Source organism: Phymastichus coffea, unplaced genomic scaffold (assembly GCF_024137745.1).
Source record: "Phymastichus coffea isolate CEN01 unplaced genomic scaffold, Cenicafe_Pcof_1.1 PCOF00024, whole genome shotgun sequence".
In the NCBI taxonomy this organism is placed as follows: Eukaryota; Metazoa; Arthropoda; class Insecta; order Hymenoptera; family Eulophidae; genus Phymastichus; species Phymastichus coffea.
In genome coordinates this window covers 2977078-3002628 of record NW_026706835.1, presented here as the reverse complement: position 1 = coordinate 3002628, position 25551 = coordinate 2977078, and the positions used below count along the sequence as shown (strand labels likewise).

At 32.8% G+C, this 25551-nt stretch overlaps 3 protein-coding genes across 8 annotated transcripts in view; 2 read left to right on the top strand and 1 right to left on the bottom strand.

The window, feature by feature from the left end:
• The window catches only part of LOC131675500 (T-complex protein 1 subunit gamma), a 248971-nt gene that overhangs the window by 28733 nt on the left and 194687 nt on the right, over positions 1-25551 (top strand). The gene's annotated exons all lie outside the window — the stretch shown is intronic.
• On the bottom strand, positions 9117-15562 carry LOC131675499 (uncharacterized). 6 transcript variants are annotated; one of them, XM_058954499.1, is made up of 10 exons: positions 15485-15562; positions 15086-15242; positions 14687-14843; positions 14288-14444; positions 13889-14045; positions 11835-12236; positions 11253-11517; positions 10625-11169; positions 10331-10544; positions 9117-10263 (listed from the first exon to the last, which is right to left on the bottom strand). In XM_058954499.1, exons 6-10 carry the CDS (start codon positions 12216-12218, stop codon positions 9995-9997), a joined length of 1677 nt encoding a protein of 558 aa, XP_058810482.1. In that variant the 5' UTR covers positions 12219-12236; positions 13889-14045; positions 14288-14444; positions 14687-14843; positions 15086-15242; positions 15485-15562; the 3' UTR covers positions 9117-9994. The 6 variants fall into 6 exon arrangements, with proteins under 6 accessions (XP_058810482.1, XP_058810488.1, XP_058810487.1 ...); XM_058954505.1 differs by having other exon boundaries at positions 9117-10259; XM_058954504.1 differs by having other exon boundaries at positions 10625-11166.
• LOC131675498 (uncharacterized) lies at positions 16383-21171 on the top strand. Its single transcript, XM_058954498.1, has 4 exons — positions 16383-16537; positions 16623-16784; positions 16865-16930; positions 18806-21171. Exons 1-4 carry the CDS (start codon positions 16388-16390, stop codon positions 21125-21127), a joined length of 2700 nt encoding a protein of 899 aa, XP_058810481.1. The 5' UTR covers positions 16383-16387; the 3' UTR covers positions 21128-21171.

Sequence of the window (25551 nt, the reverse complement as noted above, 5' to 3'; positions counted from 1 at the left end):
TAATAACTATATTAAACTTCCACTTTTGAAATTAATAATTTTTAACTGTTATTACTTGTTATTTTTCTTTATTACGAATTAACTTTACGTTTAAAAAATAATAACTATTATTATTACTCTTTTATACACAGCTATATGTAATACAATGCAAATAATATTTTTAAAAAAACTGATACTATAACTGTTATTATTCATTTCGAAAAAACAAAATAGTTAATAATTATTTATAATTTATTTTAGTCCCAAATCTTATATTTATAAGCCGTTATTGATTATTTTTATCTTTTTTGTATTTACAATGAAAAGAAAATAATAATTATTACATAAAATTTGTAATACTTGGGATATATTGTTATGCAACATGAATGTTATTCAAGAAATACATTTATTTTTCGCTATTTATATAAGGTTAGCCCGCATGTGGTTCGATAAGAGTGGTTTATAAGGGTGGAGGTTAGATAAGTTAGGCGTAGGTAGATAAGAGGTATGTTATACAGCTGGGATAACTCGCTTATGTTGTAAAATTCACTTATTTCAAAAAAATACAAACGACTAAAGTTGCTTTTCACAGGATTAGGTGGGTTAGCCTGCATGTGGTTTGGTAAGGGTGGTTTATGGAGGTTTGGTGGGTTAGAGGCAGGTTGGTTAGTTGAGGTAGCTCGCTCATGCATAGAATTAAATTATTTCAAGAAATAACAAACGACTAAACTTGTTTATCCCAAGGTTAGGTGGATTAACCTGCTGATAGTTTGACGGGGGTGGTTTCTAGGGGGTGAAACACCCCTTAAACATATTTTTTTTAAATCCGGAAACACGTCAATTTAATTTTGGTATTTTCTTATTATCAGTGCGATTTTTAAATCATTCGAGCTGATTTACTATATTACATGTCGTAAAACAGTACAAAAAATAGTGTATTTACCCCTATTAAAAATGGGGTTGTAACCCTTCGGTATAAATGTTATGTCCTTAAAAGCGCCTTTTTATAAGAAATTTTTTAACGTTGAGTTTACTGAAAAATATTCATTTGATGCTGAGAAATATTAAAGAAACTGATTTTATGGGTTGTTTTTAAGGGTGGATTTCACCCCTTATGGGCCGATAAAAAAAACACGTATCTAATTTTTTTCAAGTATTACAACATATCCCAAAATCATTCAAATCGGTAAGGTCGGGTTGGGGTGTTTCCCTTGTAAGTTCAGATACGGATACAGAAGAAGTCGAGTTTCTAATAACTGTGACACACCCTTAATATTAAGGCGTTTACTCGTAAAACTACGACGCCAATACATACACGAGAAAGATTTACAAAAATTATGCTTTTCTTATCTAAGCTTTTCTATTCTTATCGAAAAATCTGAGTAGCCTCTCGCAACTCACAAAAGAAAAATGAAAGATTTACAAAATTATTTGCATGCGAGCGTGCTCAGGGAGAAATTATTGGCAATATTGCCGGTTAATCCTCCACCGATCACCCAATACCTCGCGCCGAAAAATTATCAGACCCGGCCGGTCTGGCAATACTACCTAGCTATGCGTGTAGCATTTGCTGTTTACTCGTTTCCAAGATTCGCCGGTGTTTACCGTGAAAAATGCCGTGTGCACCGTTGATGTGCCATTAACGCGTACCTCGCCGACTCCCCAAACGTACCAGTTTCGGAAATAGACACTGGCTGGGCGTGATCCAGCCACAACACATAACCACAAATACTCACATATGCCCTACTCACCGGGTGTGCATCTTCGAAACAAAGTGTTCGGCGAGAAAAAAATCTCGGAATAAACTTAGAGAAACTGACGTGCATTGTTTCGAAGCAGATAGCGGCTTCCAACTTACTGTCGATTCTCCTTTCGATCAGCTGCGCGCGCAACATGCGTACCTTTCTCTATCTCTCTGCCTTTTCGTTCTTCGCTCTTCGTCGCGTCTCATCGCTTCATTAATCCGTTTTATTCCGTTGCTTCTGTCGGTTCCGCCGATAACTTTACGCCGCATACTGCGAGAAAAAGTTTCCTTTGTTTGTAAACCTAATATCTTAAGATATGGTTGATCGAATTGAATAAAATTTTACTGGTGATAGTTGAGATTACGTAGAACAGAGGAAAAATACTAGGTAGGTCGAAATTTTTTTTCCGACGCAAGGAAAAATTGGGAAAACTAGATACCTCTGCCTAATATTCGATCATATTTTTATAACTTAGGTAGATTTATTCATGAAAATAGTTTCGGTCATACATTTCAGTCCACCAGATATGAGTCTAGGGTAAATTAGTGCCTTCGAATTTCCTTTTTCCCGCGAAATTCGATTAAACGTTAAGAAAGTCAGTTTTTTATGAAGTCGCATATTTCTCAAATGCTAATTTATTATTACTGCGTAAAAATTCGCGGATCATTATCGAAAGGAGAAATAGGAATCAGTGAAGAAAAATATCAAGAATATGACCTGTAAAATAACCTAAAAGTATTTTCTACCATCTTCCATATAGATTTTGCATCAGATGATTTTGATTATTCCACTTGTGAAATTCATACCTGTTACACAAATAAACCTTAAAAATATAAACTTATTTTCCAAGGCCGAAATTTTCGAAAAATCCACCACAACAAATTTTTACTAAAATTATTATAAAATTTTAAATAATAATAATTAAAAATTTAAATTATTCAGATTTTATTTAATATTATTATAAATAATTTTAATAATAATTTAATATCAATTGTAAATTAATTTATATTGTAATAGAAAATTGTATTATATAATATAATTATAGTATAAATTGTAATATAACATATAAAGTCTATTCCAATTTTATAATCTAAATGTATTTTATTAAGAACAACTGAAATAATTCCTAGTAATTAAATTATCAAATTTAGGTGCATAGATTCTCTCATAACAACAACGTAAACATACAAACTGTCTGAAACTGTGAGCATGTATGAGGGACATGTATACCAACATAATAAAAAAAAATATGGATGATCGAATCGACGTAGCCTTATTTTTTGATCACACTTTGTACTTACCCGGCTAGGTTCTTTATTTAACAGTATTTCGTCACTTTTTATATAGTTTAAGCAGAAAAACTATATTTAAGTTAAGTAGTAATATTTAAGTAAGTAATATTTAAGTTCAGATCCTGAAATAAAACAACAATTTTCACAGTGGAAGCATTCTGAATCGCCAAGACCAAAAAAGCACGTCAAAGTCGGAGCAATGTTAAGTCAATGTTGATTGTTTTTTTCGATTGTGAAGCAGTTGTACATCACGAATATGCACAACAGGTCAGACAATCAATAAAGAATACTACGTCCAAATTTTAAAACGTTTGCGTATTGCAGTAAGTAGAAAACGGCCGCACTTTTGGGAAACTGGCGACTGGCTTCTCCATCACGATAATGTGACAGCGCATTCATCCAATCTAGTGCAGCAGTTTTTGAGTAAACACAAATCGCATTGCTTCGACAACCTCCATACAGTCCCGACATAGCCCCTTGTGACTTTTGGCTGTTTCCAAAACTAAAAACATCACTCAAAGGACACCGATTCGATGACAAAACAACGGTTGAAAACAATGCGACAACAAAAATCATTTCAAAAATCATTAAGGCTATCCCTAAAAGTGAGTTCCAGGACTGGTTTGAAAAGTGGAAACATCGATGGAACCGTGTTATTCAATCAAGTGGGGATAACTTTGAAGGATGCCACCCACCAGATGATCAAGAATAACGCTAGCACGAAAATATAAAGGTAAGCCCGATACTTTCCGGACAGACCTCGTATTTTATATAAAAAATGGGATATCCTACGTACGGTGTAGAAATCAATTATTTTAAGAAAAAGCAACTGATAAACTCAATTCTCCCAACGTTAGGTCTATCAGCCTACATGATTGGGTAAGGGTGATTTATGGGGGTTTGGTAGGTTAGAGGCAGGTTTGTTAGATGAGGTAGCTCGCTCAGGCGTAGAATTAAATTATTTTAGGAAATAGCAAACGAATTAACTCATGTTTCTCAGGGTTAGGATGTTTAGCCTGCTTGTGTTTCAGTAAGGGTGGTTTATAAAGGTGGAGGTTACATAGGTTAGGGGTAGGTGGATAAGAGGTATGTTATACAGCTGGGATAACTCGCTTATGGTGTAAAATTCACTTATTTCAAGAAATTACAAACGACTAAAGTTGCTTTTCATAGGATTTGGTGGATTAACCTGCTGATAGTTTGACGGGGGTGGTTTCTTGGGGGTGAAACACCCCTTAAACATATTTTTTTTTTAAATCTGGAAACACGTCAATTTAATTTTGGTATTTTCTCATTATCAGTGCGATTTTTAAATCATTCGAGCTGATTTACTATATTACATGTCGTAAAACAGTACAAAAAGTAGTGTATTTACCCCTATTAAAAAGGGGGTTGCAACCCTTCGGTATAAATGTTGTCCTTAAAAGCGCCTTTTTATAAGAAATTTTTTATCGTTGAGTTTACTGAAAAATATTCATTTGATGGTGAAAAATATTAAAGAAACTGATTTTAGGGGTTGTTTTTAAGGGTGGATTTCACCCCTTAAGAGCCCTTATGGGCCGATAAAAAAAACACGTATCTAATTTTTTTTAAGTACTACAACATATCCCAAAATCATTCAAATTGGTGAGGTCGGGTTGGGGTGGTTCCCTTGTAACTAAGTGTGCACTCGTGTCTTGATGAAACAGAATTTTTTTTGTTCAAATGAGGACGTTTTTCCTTTATTTTCTCGCTTACCCGATCCAACAACAACGCATAATACTCTCTGGTGATTGTCTGTCGTTTTTCTAAATAGTCGACGAAGATAATTCCACGTGCATTCCAAAAAACAATGGCCATAACCTTGCCGGCCGATTCCACTGTTTTCGCCTTCTTTGGAGCTGATTGGCCTTTTACAATTTACTGTCTTGACTGTTCCTTCGTCTCAGGAGTGTAGTGGTGTATCCATGTTTCGTCTACAGTTATGAATCGTCCGGATTACGGTGGATGCTTGTCAAGAGGGCCTCAGTGGCCACCATTCGACTGCGTCTGTTCTCGACTGAGAGCAAATGCGGCACTCATCTAACCGAATATTTTTTCCTGTCTAATTTCTCATGCAAAATTGAAATGACTGTACCTTATGAAACCCCTATGCCCTCAGCTATTTCGCGTAATTCTATTCTTCGGTCACTTATGGATTTTATTGATCATTTCCGAAGTATGCACGTCTACAGGACGTCCTGAACGATATTCATCTGCAGTCGACGTACAGCTATGTTTAAATTCATTTACCCAATTGTAAATAGTTGCAAACATAGGGGCAGATACACCATGAACTGCATCTAACTCAGCTTTGATTTCTTTCGGTGTAAAGCCTTTTAAATAGAAATGTTTTATCACCGCTCGGAACTCACTTTTTTCATTGTCAACAAGAAACAAAAGTTGTTCACTTTGATGGATGATAAAAACGGAACTATTCGATGGATCTTGCTGAAATTTCGTGAGTGTGGTTTCGCCATCGAGGGCGAAACCGTGTGTGCGTGCATTCGTGACCTGCGATAAACGGACAAAAACAATTCCGTGCAGTGTGTGACTGTCGTTTTCCCCGTACGTCTGCAATAACAAGGTAAGCTGGCCAGCTTAATCTCGCGATCGCGGTTGCATGGTTAACAAATAAAGTATCGTTTCCGAAGCGTGCACGTAATAGCGATATTGACAAAGCGCAGCGAGCGTCCCGACATTGTATGTTGTCGATGAGCGAGCGTCGATGTAAACAAACGCGCGGGCCGACTTTGTGTAGTATTTGAGGAATAATAAAAGGTTTAGTCCGCATTACTAACAAGTGTTTTTCCGACTCGCTCACACCTTAGAGCTTCCACTCAATTGATTATAAGTTATTAAGAATTATTGGTTGACTGGCGCCTGTCTTCACATGCTCTCCGGACTACATTTCGAGCATTGATAATTACATTCGCCCCTTTTATTTAATAGCGTGAATAAAATATAATTAAACGGTTTTACCCCGTTACAACATATATAATTAGAAATTTCTAATTCTTTTGGAAATTCCTGATAGGTGAGAACTCGCGCGAGGCGAGTTTGTCCCGTACGAAGGCCTTTTTAACAGCCGAGCGGCCTTAGACTCGGGCGGCAGTCAGGCTTTCGGGCACCCCGGCCCGTTCGCGCGTCAATAATGAAATCTCTGTTAATTATAATCCGACACTCGATATCGCAATTGTAAAATAAATAATTGAACGTTTATAACGTTTTTCGCTTGTTTATTAAAAGGAAAAATGTAATAACGATTTTCTTTAATATAATGGGGAAGCATATGGATACACTTATAGGCGTTTATATTTATAATATTTATTCTAGTCTCTTTCACAATATAAATAAGTTAAGCAGAATAGAGATATATACTACTGTGGGCAAAAAGTAAGGTGAATTTTCAATTTAAACTTCGCGGGCTTAACATTTCGGGCTAGTTCTTTTTTTCTTGAGTTGGTAGGACTGCGAATGACATCTGGGACAAATTTCATGTCAATGTCATCATCAGTAATATATTTACGCTTGTGTTTACCAAACGACCAAGAGTGCATGTTTCGATTTTTACAATGTCTGATTTAATTGAGCAAAGAAGTGCCATCAAATTTTGTTTGCGGAATGAAATTTCGGCTGCGGAAACGTTGAGGATGTTGCGGAAGGCCTTTGGTGATTCTACCATGTCGCAGAAAAATGTTTATAAGTGGTACAAAGACTTCAAAGAGGGTCGAGAACGTGTTGATGACTTGGAGCGCTCCGGACGACCATCGATGTCAACAGATGACCAACACGTCAATAAAGTGAAGGAATTAGTGCTCGAAAATCGTCGGTTGACTGTTAGAGATCTTACTGATATGATCGGAATATCAGAAGGATCTGTGAAAACAATTTTGAAAGACCATTTGGGCCTACGAAAAGTCAAATCTCGTTTGGTACCGAAAACGCTCAATTTCTTGCAAAAAAGTCGCCGCGTTGATGTGAGTGAAACAATGCTTTCTGACTATCAGGACAAGCTCAAATGCATGATTACGGGAGATGAGACTTGGATTTATGCTTACGACCCTGAAACAACCGACCAATCAAGCGAATATCGTGCTAAAGGCGAGGCCAGACCGAAAAGAGCACGTCAAAGTCGTTCAAAAATCAAGGTCATGATGACAGTTTTCTTCGATTTTCGTGGTGTGGTGCACTATGAATTCCTTCCACCCGGCCAAACTGTTAATAAGGAATATTATTTGAGCGTTATGCGTCGTTTGCGTGAAGCAATTCGTCTAAAAAGACCAGAATTATAGGCCAACAACTCTTGGTTTTTGCATCACGATAATGCACCATCTCACACTGCACTCGTTCTTCGTGACCATTTCGCCAAAAATTCGACGCATATCGTTCCGCAACCACCGTATTCGCCTGATTTGGCTCCGTGTGACTTCTGGCTATTCCCAAAACTCAAGAGACCACTCCGGGGAACGCGTTTCGAGTCGATTGAGGAGATAAGAGCTGAATCGAAGAAGGCGCTGATGGCTATACCGGAAAGGGACTATTTGGCATGTTTCGAGGATTGGAAAAAACGTTGGCATAAGTGTATTTTATCGGGAGGGGATTACTTCGAAGGGGATGACATTGATGTAGAAGAATAAATAAAGATTTTTCATTTTACAAACAAATTCACCTTACTTTTTGCCCACAGTAGTATATATAAATTCTCAGACGCGTAATTTACGCCTCGCGATATCTATTATTTTTTGATTACATAAAAAGTATTACTCACTTTGTATTAATATTGTAAATATAAATTGGTCCAAAATATTATTTGCTTCGTGATGTGGCCAATCACTTTTTCTTTGAATCTGATCAGATCAACTGGTCCAATATATTTTTTATCCAATAGTGTAGCAACACGCAAGAAAATGATAATTCCTCTGATTTTCGTTTACACAAAATTATAAAAACAATTGTATTCGACACTTCTAATAGTTAATCGCAACTCGAACAATTATATTCTCAAACTCTTATTATGGATTTAACTTCAGTAGGAAAAATGCAGGCTTCTTAGTTGAGCGCTCACTCTTAACTGACTAATTCTCTGGCGTTGTTTTCGCCGGTTTATTATATATCCTTTGTCCCTTGCATCCGTCTCTCTCTCTCGCGCATATGCTTTAGACGTTTACGCTCCTCGTATCGGCTCGTCTTACCTAGCTAAGCACGCTGACTGCAGCATGCTGTCGCAGCATGCTGACGCAGCGTGAATCAGCCTCTGCCGCTCATTCCCGCCGAGTCGCGCACACGAATACTACTAGCTATACTATGTCCGAGCGAAATCTCAAGAGCAAAATATTATTCGATAAAATATAATTATAACGTAATAAGATGTTACGTAACAATCCCATTGGAAAATTTGTTGCTTAGAAATTACATAGATCTACAGAAAAATAGAATAACCCAAATAATACATAAAAACATGAATTTTACTTTGTAAAAAATGTTTACTATATATATTCTTAATCTTGAAAACCGGTAGCTTAAGATTGCAAGCATTTCGTTTTGTCAAAATAAAATAATCTGAGTGTCTACTAGGTTCTTCAACTTTGAGTACTATTTTCCATTTCACTATTTTTCTGATTTCAAAATGTATTTTGCATACCACATTCATTTTTATTTAATTCTGAATAGACTTATTTGCCCTTTGTTCATGTGTGGAATGAAAATTTCTTGAGGAGAAATTGATATTTTCTTTTTCTCGTATGGCGAAACCAATATTCGAAAAATAATGAAGATTTTACGCTTGTTTTAGTCAAAATCAAGCATGTAAGCTAATTTTGTTTAGTTAGCTAACTTGTATTCTTTTTGAAAAGATACTTTTGAGGTTACAATATAGATTGATTAAAATTGACATAATCTTTTTCAAAAGTGTGTTTTTTGAAAAACCCGTGTTGATTAGAATCATTTTTTTCCAACATTATTTAAGATCAAATTTTGCAAGAGATGAACCCTATTGAAAAAGATGACGTTATTTTATGACGTTATAAATAACGTTATAAAATAACATTATTTTATAACGTTATTCGACGTGTTACGAATTGGAACAAAAATAACGTTATTTTTCTAAACCTCGCGCCGAATGAAATAACGTTATTTCTCAAAATAACGTCATTTTCTTTACCAAAATCAAAATTGTACTGAATGCGATAACGTTATTTCTCAACAAAATAACGTAATTGTCTGCGAAGAATGTCATTTTTAAAATGAAATAACGTTATTTGCATCCCCGTTAAAATTTCCAAAATAACGTTATTGTTTGCGTTATCCCAGAATTTAACGTTATTAATCATTTATACGTCATTTTTACCCCCGTAAAATTTACAGAAATAACGTTATTGTGCTGATTCAATAACGTTATTTCTAGGACTTAACGTTATTTTAAGTGATAACGTTATTTTTCACCATAAGTTTTAGAAATAACGTTATTGTGACGATCCAATAACGTTATTTTTAATTTTTTTATGCCCACAGCTGCCCTGGGTCTTTACTTTATTCCATTTAATGATGTTATTTGCTGATACGAAATATTATTTATTTTATTATAATAAAATACATATTTTCAAAAATATTTTTAAACAATATATGAAATATTTATTCTAATTATCGTAAGAAAAGTTATCTTGCAACGAAAGCAATTTTAAATACATTACATGCACAAGTTTAGAATGATTCATGAATAATATTGCAAAGGCAAATTATTGCAAATTAAGGTAATCGTAATGTAAGATATATTAATAAACTCTTAAAACGTTTTTAGTTAATACTTAAATTAAAACATTACTTCTAGGAAGACATTGAATTCTTATACCTATTACAAATAAAATTGTATCAAGTTAAAGCTAAGTAATAAATACTATAAATAAAAGAAATAGTTTAGTAAAAAACAGAACAAAAAATTATAATCGTCAATAATATAACTTAATCATCTTCATCTTCAGAAGCTTCATTGCCTGACCAATCATCATTTTCAGATTTGTTTTCTTCTTCATTTTGTACTTCTAGGTCCCCACTCTCAGATAAATCATCTCCAGAATCCTGTCGACTGTTTATTCTAAAGAACTTTTCTCTTTCTTGAGCAATGACAGTTCCAAAAAATCGTCCAAATTTGTTAATGTGCTTTGCTTGTTGTTTTGTTGACATTTCTTGTGTGATAATTTCTTTATGGAATAAATATTGTACATAACTTTCTGCAAATTGATAATTGATGTATTTCAAATAATTTACTGAAAGATATTAAAAAATCATTATAGCTACTTTTGAGAGCTTCAAAGAGTCTAGAGTCTATTGGTTCTCTACCATTCGTATCTTTTGTTCTATCAATTTGTACAGCCAGCTTAACAAATTCATGTAGTTTCCACAAGTGTGGGTACAGTTCACGGATAAACTTGTAGCTGGACGACGCTTTTTTAGCCTTTCTCCAAGCTTTTCGTGGAATAGATACACCGTAATGTAAATGAAACATGGTCATCTATAAAGATTTTATTTTTAGTTCGTGTTTATTAGTATTCAAAGAAAAATTATTTTTTTAATGATTATATTAATACATACTTTAGGCTGCCCATCAGTTGCTCCTTTTTCCCAAGTAGTCAATTTCTCTCTCTGTATTAAATCAGATTTAGTATAATCATCGGTATCATATTGTATCTTTTTAATCTTTCTTTTATACTTCTTGTTAGCATCAGCATTTTTGTTGCCAGCAGCATCTTTTTTAACTTCCTTACGAATAAATTTTGATTCATTTTTTTCAGTTCTCAATCTAAATTCTCGTTTAGATTTCTCTTTGGACATCTTTTTTGGAATTGCTTCTTTATATTCGATAATGTTGTCCATATCTTCATGAAAAGAGGGCTTTAAACTGTTTGATGAAGTAGCTGTTTCTGATGTTTGATTGTGTATTGATCTTGAGGCTTTTCTTTTCAATCCTGAATATTGAGCTCGATTTTTCTTTTGAACTTTTACGTTTTCTTCGTCTGAATAATAATGTTCTTTCTCGACAAAACGTGATGTAGACGCTCTTGCAAAACATTTGGATGGAGGTGATTTAATAGATAATTGCATATTATTCCCGGAATGCCCTTCAGCTTCTAATGCTTCTGAAACATAGATCATTTGTTTTTTAAAATTTATTTATATTATATACAAAAATTATTAATTAATTATTTCCTTTATTACTTACTGGTTAAAACAACTGTACAGGGATTTACAATAGTTTCAGAGCAAACTGGTACGGAATGCTTGCCTCTCGGACTACTCTCATTGTTTCTGACTTCAACGGGCATAGCACTCTTTGCTGACTTATTTTTGTCTTGTAGCTCTTTGAGTTGATTTCGAAGATTTTCAATAATTTGATCCTTATCTTCATCATCATCAAATTCCAAATTGTTAGTAAACAAAAGCTTTTTATGCACATTATCGTTAGCATAATTTATAGAAGGAGGTACCTGAATAAAAAATGAGATATTATTTTCAACGACGTGGAAATTTGAAATGAAATATTTTCAAATTTGAATGGAATGTAACATTTTTTTTAATAACATGAATTATTTCTAAAAAAATAGAATAAATATTATAATGTTTCAATTTACAAAATGATTTGATCTATGTCATGTAACAGAAATTTTTAAATACTACTTCCAAATGTTTTGATTTATTTAGACTGTAGTACAAAATAATTTAGTTAAGAAACAAAAAAAAATATATAGAAGGTGATGCTGCTTAACTACGCTAGTTTTAATAAAAAATAAAATTGAATCCTTACGTCTTTATCTGTAGAGTTCAATGAAAGAACAGGTTTTGTACTTTTTTTTGATTTGTCAGCCTTTTCAGCCTTTTTAGCTAACTCGTATAGTACAACACTGCGCCTTTTTGTAGGCTTCAACCATCTTTTTTCTTTATTCATCAGATTATTCTTGTCATCCGACACATCTAAAATGATAGCAGGTTCAAAAATAATTTCTCCTTCAGGATCCAATCCATTTTCCACATTTGCATCATATGGAAATTTTTTATGAGTGATATCAAATTTCTGTATTTTTGAAGTAGATATGAAATGCACTTTGTTTGTATCAATATAGAATCTAATTGCTGCAACATAATCCTTTGTTTCTTCTTCATTGTCCAATCCACTATCGTTTTCACCCATTGCTCTTCAAATAATTTGCTACAAGTGAAGTTTGTAAGTTTAATAATCACATAATTTCTGCAATACTTGATATAGAAAAGAGGAATCAAAAAATTGTAGACAGAAAATGTAAAATGAAAGAAATTTAATAAAATGTGTAAAATGTTATAGGTATATTTTAGTAATTAAAGAGCAAGGAAAAGTAGAATAAGATGTATATATTCTGGTTTTAAGTTTAGTTTATAAGTTTATTTTTTGTATCTAATCTCATGCGTGAGCCTTCCATCTCTGTGGATTGACAAAAAATTGGCACATGTCTAAATTGTCTGGTAAAAATAAAAATAAAAAAAAATGTTCAAAATCTTATAAAAAAAAAGAATGTACATGATGTCAGAAATATTGCGGTGCTGAATATTCAATTTAAGATACAACAATTAGTTAGTGACATAAACCAATACTTTGCTACTTCAAAGAGGATTATTAGTATAGGCTCACTGACTAATCAATCACAGTTGCTTTCCTAATACAAATAAACTAATAATTGTCATTTAACAAAATTATACACTCACATTTACAAGAATGTGACAAAGAAATTTAATAAAATGTGTAAAATGTTATAGGTATCTTTTAGTAATTAAAGAGCAAGGAAAAGTAGATTAAGATGTATATATTCTGGTTTTAAGTTTAGTTTATAAGTTTATTTTTTGTATCCAATCTCTTGCGTGAGCCTTCCATCTCTGTGGATTGACAAAAAATTGGCACATGTCTAAATTGTCTGGTAAAAATAAAAATAAAAAAAAATGTTCAAAATCTTATAAAAAAAAAGAATGTACATGATGTCAGAAATATTGCGGTGCTGAATATTCAATTTCAGATACAACAATTAGTTAGTGACATAAACCAATACTTTGCTACTTCAAAGAGGATTATTCGTATAGGCTCACTGACTAATCAATCACAGTTGCTTTCCTAATACAAATAAACTAATAATTGTCATTTAACAAAATTATACACTCACATTTACAAGAATGTGACAAAGAAATTTAATAAAATGTGTAAAATGTTATAGGTATCTTTTAGTAATTAAAGAGCAAGGAAAAGTAGATTAAGATGTATATATTCTGGTTTTAAGTTTAGTTTATAAGTTTATTTTTTGTATCCAATCTCTTGCGTGAGCCTTCCATCTCTGTGGATTGACAAAAAATTGGCACATGTCTAAATTGTCTGGTAAAAATAAAAATAAAAAAAAATGTTCAAAATCTTATAAAAAAAAAAGAATGTACATGATGTCAGAAATATTGCGGTGCTGAATATTTAATTTCAGATACAACAATTAGTTAGTGACATAAACCAATACTTTGCTACTTCAAAGAGGATTATTCGTATAGGCTCACTGACTAATCAATCACAGTTGCTTTCCTAATACAAATAAACTAATAATTGTCATTTAACAAAATTATACACTCACATTTACAAGAATGTGACAATATCATTATTTACATTCAATACATATGAGTTCATTGTAAATGTTATTATAACACATTTTTGTTGGATACAACTATTTCAAGAATCTACTCGTTAAATTGTGTTCTATGATTATCAGAACGTTAATATGAATCTATGTATTACATTAAGTGTTAGATTAATTTTAATTGAAGTTGTTAAATATTATATTAATTAAAACTACTTACCCAATAATTAGTTGTAATTTTTCGTGTTTTGAATAAGAGAAAATTCTTTGTCAAGGATATAATGATTTTGTTCACAAACTATATTAGCAGAGATATACTATTGTATTATATATATTCTGAGACTTTGAAATGAGGAAGAAGACACAGGGGGCCTATTCTGAAAAAAAATTTTGTGGTAAATCAGTTTGTCACTTCAATCATTATTTACATTCAATACATATGAGTTCATTGTAAATGTTATTATAACACATTTTTGTTGGATACAACTATTTCAAGAATCTACTCTTTAAATTGTGTTCTATGATTATCAGAACGTTAATATGAATCTATGTATTACATTAAGTGTTAGATTAATTTTAATTAAAGTTGTTAAATATTATATTAATTAAAACTACTTACCCAATAATTAGTTGTAATTTTTCGTATTTTGAAGAAGAGAAAATTCTTTGTCAAGGATATAATGATTTTGTTCCCAAACTATATTAGCAGAGATATACTATTGTATTATATATATTCTGAGACTTTGAAATGAGGAAGAAGACACAGGGGGCCTATTCTGAAAAAAAATTTTGTGGTAAATCAGTTTGTCACTTCAATCATTATTTACATTCAATACATATGAGTTCATTGTAAATGTTATTATAACACATTTTTGTTGGATACAACTATTTCAAGAATCTACTCTTTAAATTGTGTTCTATGATTATCAGAACGTTAATATGAATCTATGTATTACATTAAGTGTTAGATTAATTTTAATTAAAGTTGTTAAATATTATATTAATTAAAACTACTTACCCAATAATTAGTTGTAATTTTTCGTATTTTGAAGAAGAGAAAATTCTTTGTCAAGGATATAATGATTTTGTTCCCAAACTATATTAGCAGAGATATACTATTGTATTATATATATTCTGAGACTTTGAAATGAGGAAGAAGACACAGGGGGCCTATTCTGAAAAAAAATTTTGTGGTAAATCAGTTTGTCACTTCAATCATTATTTACATTCAATACATATGAGTTCATTGTAAATGTTATTATAACACATTTTTGTTGGATACAACTATTTCAAGAATCTACTCTTTAAATTGTGTTCTATGATTATCAGAACGTTAATATGAATCTATGTATTACATTAAGTGTTAGATTAATTTTAATTAAAGTTGTTAAATATTATATTAATTAAAACTACTTACCCAATAATTAGTTGTAATTTTTCGTATTTTGAAGAAGAGAAAATTCTTTGTCAAGGATATAATGATTTTGTTCCCAAACTATATTAGCAGAGATATACTATTGTATTTTATATATTCTGAGACTTTGAAATGAGGAAGAAGACACAGGGGGCCTATTCTGAAAAAAAATTTTGTGGTAAATCAGTTTGTCACTTCAATCATTATTTACATTCAATACATATGAGTTCATTGTAAATGTTATTATAACACATTTTTGTTGGATACAACTATTTCAAGAATCTACTCTTTAAATTGTGTTCTATGATTATCAGAAAGTTAATATGAATCTATGTATTACATTAAGTGTTAGATTAATTTTAATTAAAGTTGTTAAATATTATATTAATTAAAACTACTTACCCGATAATTAGTTGTAATTTTTCGTGTTTTGTAATTGTAATTTTTTTTCAGAATAGGCCCCCAGTTAGACTAGCCTAGATGTAACGGATATTTTCTCTATTATGAATCTCCATGATCCAGCACATTATTTCAAAAAAACCGTAAAGTAAAATATAAAAAGAAATTGCGCATTATTCGCTCGTTACGTATCCGTTATTAAAAAAATACTTTGTCCCTCAGTTTCTGAAATATTGTTAAAAAAACTTGTCTATGTTAGACGGTTTAGTTTTAGTTTTACTAGATGGCGGTGAGTCTCTGACTGAGACGCCGATAAACCAAACCGTATGCTTGATTTATGCAAGACGGTGTGCCACGCATGCGTAGTAAGCCATACCATCTGTGCTGATATTGCAAAAAACAGTTATTTTGGTTCTATTGTCAAATCAAACCATGGTTATTTTGAACGAAATAAAATATTATTCTGTATGAAACAGTTAGGCGCAATCGTTTAGCGTGGTCTGAATGAAAAAAAATATGCTGCTGATGAGGAGAAAAAAAAATATTGAAAAAGCGTCTAGCACAAACAAGTTTTTTAACAATATTTCGGTAACTAAAGGTCGCGGTTTTTTCTTAATAACAGATTCATAACGAGCGAACAACACGGAATTTTATTATATAATGTACTTTACAGTTTTTCGTAAAAGTATGTCGCGGTCACGGAGATCTATACACTAATAGTACAGCTGTATATCTCTATAGTTAGTTTAGCATCATTTACCCGCCCGTTTTATTATTTATATGTGTTAGTTCTGTGAGATCAAGATGTAAGTACCAAAATATCAGTTTGTAGATTTATTCATTGTTTCACAGAATATTTTTATTTTAATAAACTGAATTTAATTGAATATTTCAGTTACGATAACCATGGAACATCGATATAACAAGAACAGATTTAATATAGCATTGAATACGCCAAGAACAACAAGATACAATCGAAGGAGAAGAGAGAGAGAAAGAGATCAAAGCTCTTCAGATTCCAGTGTTGATGATGAGAGATGGAGGAATAATTATGCAGTAAGTACAGAAACTTGGCAATATAATAGTAATAGCTTTATAAATAAACAATATTATAATATAATTTTTTTTTTAATTTTTCTAGCAAGTTGCAAACATTTTGCAGAGGGTAAATAATAATTCTGATAGTGATGACTCTAATCTCAATGATGATGACTCTCATTCCAACTCATCTCTAGGCTCTAATGCAATGTCTATAGCAATATCAAATGTTACAGATAATGAATTACTTTCAAATTTAAATGAGGTACGTAATAGAAAATATTTACAGTGTTATAGCTATAATTATTTTTTTCCTAAGTACGTATATTTATATATTTTTTACAGGATGAAAGCTTGTCATCTGTCATATTGAATAACAATACAAGTTCTGAATCTGCAAGTGACATTAATGTAAGTATACGAAATTGACTAATTGCGAATACAAAAAGTATTATCATGGCATGGCATACGTACTTAAGACCACCATGGAAAAATTATGCTTGTTCAATGGCTTTACTAATATACAATTCTTAACTTATTTAATTGACGGTGGCTTCTTTAAAATTTTAAACATTTCTTGAAGTTCTGGGAAAGTTCATGTGCCATATATGCCATGCCTTTACTCCTCTATACCTAAAATGTGAACAATGTAATTGTATTCACAATAAACACAAACTTTATTTACATGTGTACACTCATACACGAATATTATTTTTTATTTTGTTTTTATTATTTATTGAATTATTTAATAGATATAGAAATAATAACGTTGCACTTTGTTGTAGAGTGAATCAATTAATGACAATATGCATATATGAGACTGATTTTATTTTAACTGAAAAAAATATTAACTTGTATGTACAAATTTGTGAAGTTATTTGCAATTAAAAATTTGACAACTAACATAATCTTTCTTTGAAACTTGAGTATTAAATCAAGGTCAATTGAAAATAATATGCACGTTTTTAACTAGAAAACTTTTTTTACTATTTTTTTTATTATGTAATTGTACACTGCAAAGTGCTAACTGTTGTTTGGAAAAAATTGTTTACTGCAAATTCTACCTTCGTCCAAAACTTTCCTTTCTATACACTGAAATTATTTAATAATGGCATGGAATTTTCAATACAAGATTACTTATTTTTTTAAATTCATAGCTTCTTATTAACACAAAGATAATACAATTTATACTTAGACAATAAATATATACACTGTGTGCATTGACATTGCTGTTACATATTATCATATTTTTTAATGAAACTATACACGTTATTATTTGCATGAAATAATTATTTGGTTTGTCTAAATAGTATTTGATGTCAAATGAGAGGACGGAAGTATTATTTAATAAGCTGAAGATCTTACTGAGCTGAGCTTAAATGTAATAATTAAAATTAAATCTAATTTCGTATTCAAAATCAATTTAAATCATTATTAAATAATTTCTATATCGAAAAGAATTTCTAGACTAAATTAGAATTAGCAACAAATAAAATTATAATGAATCAAAAAATGAATACTGGAAATTATTATTTAAAAATTATGGAAAATCACGGTATGAATATACGAATATAAAATAAAATGTTTTCCATGAAAAAAAGATGACGCCGTAAGAGGTTTAGGTTGCATGTTGCCTTGTTTTTCAATCAATTTTCCATACAACTATTACAATGAATCTATTATATTATAACTAGTAATATAAATGATTTAATTTCATTAGCTAATACAAATCTTCAAAATTAATATCAATATTTATATCTTATCTCAATTTCTTCTAGCATAGTACCAAAAAATCACGTTTTTTTTTTTATTAATAATCTTCTTGATTATTAAAACTATAAAAATGAGGAAAAAATCGTACAATGTGTTCAACCAAAAAATCTGAAAAATTGATCTTTTCAATAGAGATTATTTTTATTTTGACAATTTATGCTGTAAATTAAATGGAATTATTTTTGTTTTTTTGTTTTTGAAATATTTATATATTAGGTACCCTTTATTATGTGTCGCTTATCGAACCAAATGAAACCCTATAGTCACTTTCATGAAAAATATTGGAAGCAATGCTCATTTTGAACTTGAAAAAGTATCTAAAAATCCTTTTAAAATCTATTTAAAAAAAATGAAAATATTGAGTTCATTGCAAAAATTTTATTTTTTTCACACATAATATATGTTCAAAAATTAAAACAATTTGATTGATATATAAAAAAATAGAAATCGAGGTATAAAGCTACCTTGAATATTTAGCGTTCAACGGCTAATATAATATTTATTGTTATCAAGGATGACGCAAGGATAAATATACGTGAGCAACTTCTTCATGAGCAGGATGATGAGTTAGCTAGCGATGAAGATTGGGCAGAATACGAACCTATTTTCCAGGTGAATTTGAATGTGAGAGAAAATCCTTTGGAGGAGATGCTACACGATGACGATGCAAATGAGGCTCTCAATGTTCGCGTGAACATTACTAAAGCAGAAATATTTTTGGGAGTCTTAAAATTTTCCCTAGTCCATAAGCTGTCACAATCTGCAATAGCAGATTTATTTAAAATGTTGAACATATTTTTTAATAACAATATTTTACCTCAATCGCGATATTCAGTTAATAAATTATTCAACTTTGAAAATAATATAGATTATCATGCCCTATGTCCTAACTGTAAGGGTTATGTTAGACAATTTCATCGGGAACAGGATCCGAATGCACGTTGTGATCCTTGTAATTTAGAATTTTCTGTAACCGACCCTACGTATAGAGACTTTTTCTGCATAATAAATCCGGAAGAGGAAATAAGGCATTACGTTGAAGAGAATTGGTTATATTATCAGTCTGTAGTTGAAGCACGTGCTGACAACGCGGCTCATTTGAATGAATTCCACAATGGTTTGTTATACAAACGATTAAGAAACTCTCTGCCCGATGACCGGAAAAATCAATTTGTAACTGTGACATTCAACTGTGATGGTTCTCCTGTCTTTGAAAGCTCCAATTTCTCCATTTGGCCGATCCAAATAATAATAAATGAATTACCTTTTAAATTAAGAACCGCAAAACCGATTGTATGTGGTCTATGGTTTGGACGAAACAAACCAAACATGAACATGTTTTTGGAACCATTCGTTAATAGAATGAATGTATTTTCGGATGAAGGTATAACATGTAACATACGAGGCACACTTCATACTATTTATGTATATAGCATATGTTCTTGCGATGATTCTGTAGCTCGTGCCCCCATGCAAGGAATTGTTCAATTTAATGGATATTTTGGGTGCAACTGGTGTTTACATCCCGGTTATTACATAGCAGTAGGTCGAGGCGGCAGCGTTAAATATATATCATTAGATGAAGCAATCGAAGACAGAAACCATGCGGATACTTTGCGAGATGCTCGCCTGGCCGTAGAATTTGGGCAAGCTATCAATGGCGTTGTTAATGAATCAGTTCTTACTCGCTTAACACATTTTAATATCATTTCTGGTTTTGTGCCCGATCCTATGCATTTTATGGATTTGGGCATAGGCAAGCAATTCGCTAAATATTGGTTTGATACTAGTAATATGCCTTATTCATTAACTAATGCAGAAATCGACCGCATTGATGCGGTGTTAAGAAATATAACTGTTCCTAGCAAACTTATGAGAAACTCTCGTTCCATAAAAGATCGAAAATATTGGAAAGCAAAAGAATTTCAAAATTGGATTTTGTATTTCAGTATGGTCGTGCTTTTAATGATTCCTCGAATGAGAGTCTACGCGACACATTGGTCTTATTTTGTAAGAGCTTATTACATATTACTTCGAGATAATATAACTCGAGAACAATTACGCGAAGCGCATCGTTTATTAACACTGTTTGTAGCGTTAACTGAATTTTATTACGGAAGAAGCTCAATGACATACAATGTTCACCAGTTATTACATGCAGTTCAATCCACTATCAATTGGGGGTCATTATATTACCACTCTGGCTACGGGTTTGAGAACGGCAATGGGGAAATTGTGAAAATGGTAAATTCTGCAAAAGGTGTTCAATATCAAATATGTAGAATGATTGGTATGAACAGAAGCGATCGAATTTTAACGAAATTCATATTAGAAAACTATCCTGATTCACCAGTAATTGACTATGTTAAATATTTAGAAACAAAGGAATGTACGAAAGTATTGACAACAAATGTTGGGAGATATTTTGGTGTATTTTCTCGTCCTACGCCCGAGTGGACAAGATTACTGAATCTATCAAATGCAGCTATTATTTATAAAAAATTAATTAAATCGGGTTGTACATTCTTATCTTGTAATACTGTACGGTTACGTACAAACAATTCCTTTGCAATAACGACTGATAATCATTTCATACAAATTGTTTTTTATATCATAGATAGAATAACCGAGCAAGAATATACTGTATGTAAAAATGTAGATGTTGTAGAGATTATTGACGATAATGAATTCGATCAATTCCAAATAAAAAGAGTAGTAGCTATTAGTGAAGAACTAACCGCTATAAATACTAATAACATAGATAAAATTTGCGTATATATGAATTGTCATAATGAAAGATACTTATGTCCAGTGCCAAATATGCACTCTTATTGAATATTATCTTCTGTTTTTTAATGATATATGAAATATGTAAATATACATTGTATGAAATATGTAATTTTAAATGTATAAAATATCTGAAAAATAAAATTACGAAATTATATATACCTCATCTTACAAAAATCTCCACTGTAGTAAAAAAAATATTGATTAAAGGGGATAACGTTATTGGATCGTCACAATAACGTTATTTCTAAAACTTATGGTGAAAAATAACGTTATCACTTAAAATAACGTTAAGTCCTAGAAATAACGTTATTGAATCAGCACAATAACGTTATTTCTGTAAATTTTACGGGGGTAAAAATGACGTTATAAATGATTAATAACGTTAAATTCTGGGATAACGCAAACAATAACGTTATTTTGGAAATTTTAACGGGGATGCAAATAACGTTATTTCATTTTAAAAATGACATTCTTCGCAGACAATTACGTTATTTTGTTGAGAAATAACGTTATCGCATTCAGTACAATTTTGATTTTGGTAAAGAAAATGACGTTATTTTGAGAAATAACGTTATTTCATTCGGCGCGAGGTTTAGAAAAATAACGTTATTTTTGTTCCAATTCGTAACACGTCGAATAACGTTATAAAATAATGTTATTTTATAACGTTATTTATAACGTCATAAAATAACGTCATCTTTTTCAATAGGGAATGTAAAAATGAATAACTTTGAAATTCTGGTAGGAAGGTATTTTTAAATCTATGGATTCCAGTTTTACAGAATTATATCCTAAGATACTAGAGTGAACATTTTTTTAATTAAATTTTTTTTTTGATATATCATGAAATTTTACGTTTTGATATGTACTTTTGATCCTACAAGTTTTTGAATTATACAGCTGATCACTAACAAGCTTTATTGAGGATTACTGTTTATACGAGGGTGGTCCGATAAGTACTTAGCCTCACCGCCCGATGGCGCCACTCTCGCAAGAGAAATATACTACCATATAGTACAACTTTATCGATGGTTACTGTCAAAATTTCAGCCGAATTGGACTCAATAGTTCTGTTATGACCGTGTGTGGAAGCGGGCGTGTTAGAAAAATGTAAAAAGAGCAGTATCGGTCGATTATTCGATTCTTGTTTTTGGAAGGGAAGTCGCGCAGCGAAATCAAAAAGCGCTTGGATGCTGTGTACGGTGACTCTCCTCCTTCGATGGCGACCGTCAAAAATTGGTTTAACGAGTTTCAACGTGGCTGCATGTCGGTTTTTTATGAGCCACGCCCAGGTGCTCCGAAACTACCACGGAGGATAACGTGACAAAAATTCACGATCTTGTATTGGCAGATCGACTATTGAATGTACGCGAGATAGCTGAGATCGTAGGCATTCCAAAATACCGCGTGGGTCATTTCCTGCATGAAATTTTAGGCATGAGAGAGCTGTCGGCGCGATGGGTGCTGCGTTTGCTCACTCCGGAGAACAAGCGCAACCGTAAGACAACTTCAGAGCAATGTCTGACGCTGTTTAAGCGCAATCCGAAGGAGTTTCGGCGTCATTTCGTGACCGTCGACGAAACATGGATCCACTGATATACACCAGAGACCAAGGAACAGTCGAAACAGTGGACTTTACCCGGCGAAAGTGCTCCGAAGAAGGCGAAGACAACCCATCGGCCGGAAGGGTGATGGCCACCGTTTTCTGGGATTCACAAGATGCGATCTACATCGACTACCTGGACACGGGCAAAATGGTCACAGGGCCGTACTATGCCAAATGATTGGCCCGATTCGACGTCGAATTGCAGAAAAAACGGCCCCATTTGGTGAAGAAAAAAGTGCTCTTCCATCATGACAATGCACCGGCTTACACCTCCACCGTCGCCATGGCCAAATTGGTCGAATCAGGCTACGAACTGCTGCTCCATCCACCGTATTCTCCAGATTTGGCCCCGTGCGACTTATTTTTGTTTCCAAACTTGAAAAATTCACTCGCCGGGCAGAAATTTGAGTCGAATGAGGAGGTAATCGCTGCCACGGAAGCCTACTTTTAAGACCTCGAGGAAACGTATTTTTCAGATGGGTTAAAGAAGTTGGAGCATCGCTGGGCCAGGTGTATCGAACTAAAAGGAGACAATGTTCATAAATAAAACCCCACTTTTCTAAAATTTTCATTTTTCTTTTTTAGATTAAGTACTTATCGGACCACCCTCGTATATTAGTAATATCATCATATATTTGGTGCGGATTAAGATGACCAAAAGAACTGTCAAATCCAGTTGTGACATATAATTCAACGACAATTAACTCTTCGCAACTCCAGTCAGAGTACTTTATTTGCTCAAATAAAACATCCGCCATTGCTTTTTGAAGAAATGGGTATGATGATAAAAAGTTAAATCTTTTATTCGACAATCAGTTGTAATCAATACTTATGTTTCCATGTTTAAATTTATCTCAAAATACAAAGCCAAAGCTGATTCATTTGTATATTTTAACTGTATTTCATTTTGGTCAACTTCCATATCCTTTGAAAATTCTTCATCATGATTCTGATAAAATTGTAGAGACATGTTTAGACGAATTGTTTGATATTTGAGAGGATATAATTTTGATTTAAAAAAATATATGAAATTTTCGACTGTTAGAAAACTGTTAGTATTTTATTCGTTTCTTGGTTAAGGGAGTATGGTACCTAAGAGATAAAAAAATGAGAATCGTTTGAAACTTTGAGGAAATGTCTATTTAAGTGCTGTAACGGGGTGGTTATCCGTCTATTTAATTATGCGCGCGATTGCATCGAAGAGCGCGCAGGATTACCTAAACGTTCAAATTCGAAAACCGGAGAGCAGGAGGGAACGGGCATCAGTCAACCAACTTTCTACTAGCGCGAAATCATAATATCGAAATTACAGACAATATCACATGCGAAATCGTTTATTTCCTCTTATCTCTACAATGCATTAGGACCGCGTGTTTATGTTTCCAAAGCGCGCGCGCGACAATAACATGCAGTGTCGAATCGGTCGCCGTTCTTTGTTCGCCTAGTTAATACATGCACGCTTCTTATGGAATACGAAAGATTAGTTCATAGCAATTATAGCAATCGCGAAATTAAGCTGGTCAGCTTACCTTATTAGCAGTCGCATGGAGAACGAGAGAAAAAGTTCGTGATTAAGTCTCGGGGAAGTCCGCGTCTGTGACCAAGCGGTTCACGCTTTCGGTTTCGCCCTCGATGGCGAAACCCCGCACTCATGCACACTTGCACGCACTCGTCTCAGTCAGGCGAACGCACAGCTCCTGTCGCTCCTTATCAGCTCGTCTTGACACTCAGGAAAACTCAGGAAAAACTCTAATTGTCACTAGCAGCAGCTGAGTGTGCGGGTTCTAATCCTCGACTGGTTCATTTTCATACGCGCGCGTTCCGTCTCGTCTCGTGCCGAATTCCCTTATTACATTTTCCCCAACTGGTAGGTGCTGCCCTCGCAGGCAGCCATATGGTCGGGCTGTTAGCGCTAATAAGACGTTTACCGTCACAGTGCACTGAATGCCCTGTTCAAATTTCGCGATTCTCAGGAACTTCAAACGGGAGTAATTAATTATTGAAATTAACATATGCTCTTATGGAAAAAAAGCACTTCTGCGTTTATAAACATATAAAAAAATTAGAAAAGTCTAAAAAAATTCTGGAACGTGTGAAAAAAATTCTTGAATCGATTGGTACATTCAAAATCATCTTCAGGAAGCTTTAACCAGAGCAATTGAACAATTTTAATCGTAAATTGGTGATTAGTAGGAACAATTTCAATCGTAAATTGGTGATTAGGAGCGCAATGACAACACGTCAACGACGCATGTCTCACGCGTGCTCTCAGCTACGCGCGAATTTTCAAACGACGTGCGCGCTTGTACTTTACATTTCTGTGGTAGTTTTGATATAAAAATCGCGTGTTTGCATCTGAAATCGTAAACTTTTTTGGTCACTTTCTTCTTTCCCCAAAACCATTTTTCAACTTTTTTCTTGTTGTTATTGTCACTCATATCCAACTGTAATCGAGCTATAATTTAGGTTAGAGCGTACACCGTAAATAACACGTGGTAATAGCGGAGAGCGGAACATGTATACAACGTTGCCAAATTTATGATTGCTCTTACGCGATTCAACGAAAGTCGATCAGTTTTCTCAACTAACTAGTTACGTACGTACCATACTCCCTTAATTAATAAATATCGATAGCAATAAAAATTTATTGATTTGCTGATAATTTGAACTATTAGAACTTTTTTTGGCGAAGATTATAAGAAAAACAGTGTAACGGGGTGAATACCGTTTATTTAATTTATTCGCGCGATCGTACTGAAAGGCGCGTGAAAGGAAATGAAATAATTCATGAGTGAGATTAAGAGAAAGGTAAGACTACTGGAAGGTATTATAGAAAATAGAGAACGGAAGCATAGAGAAGAAC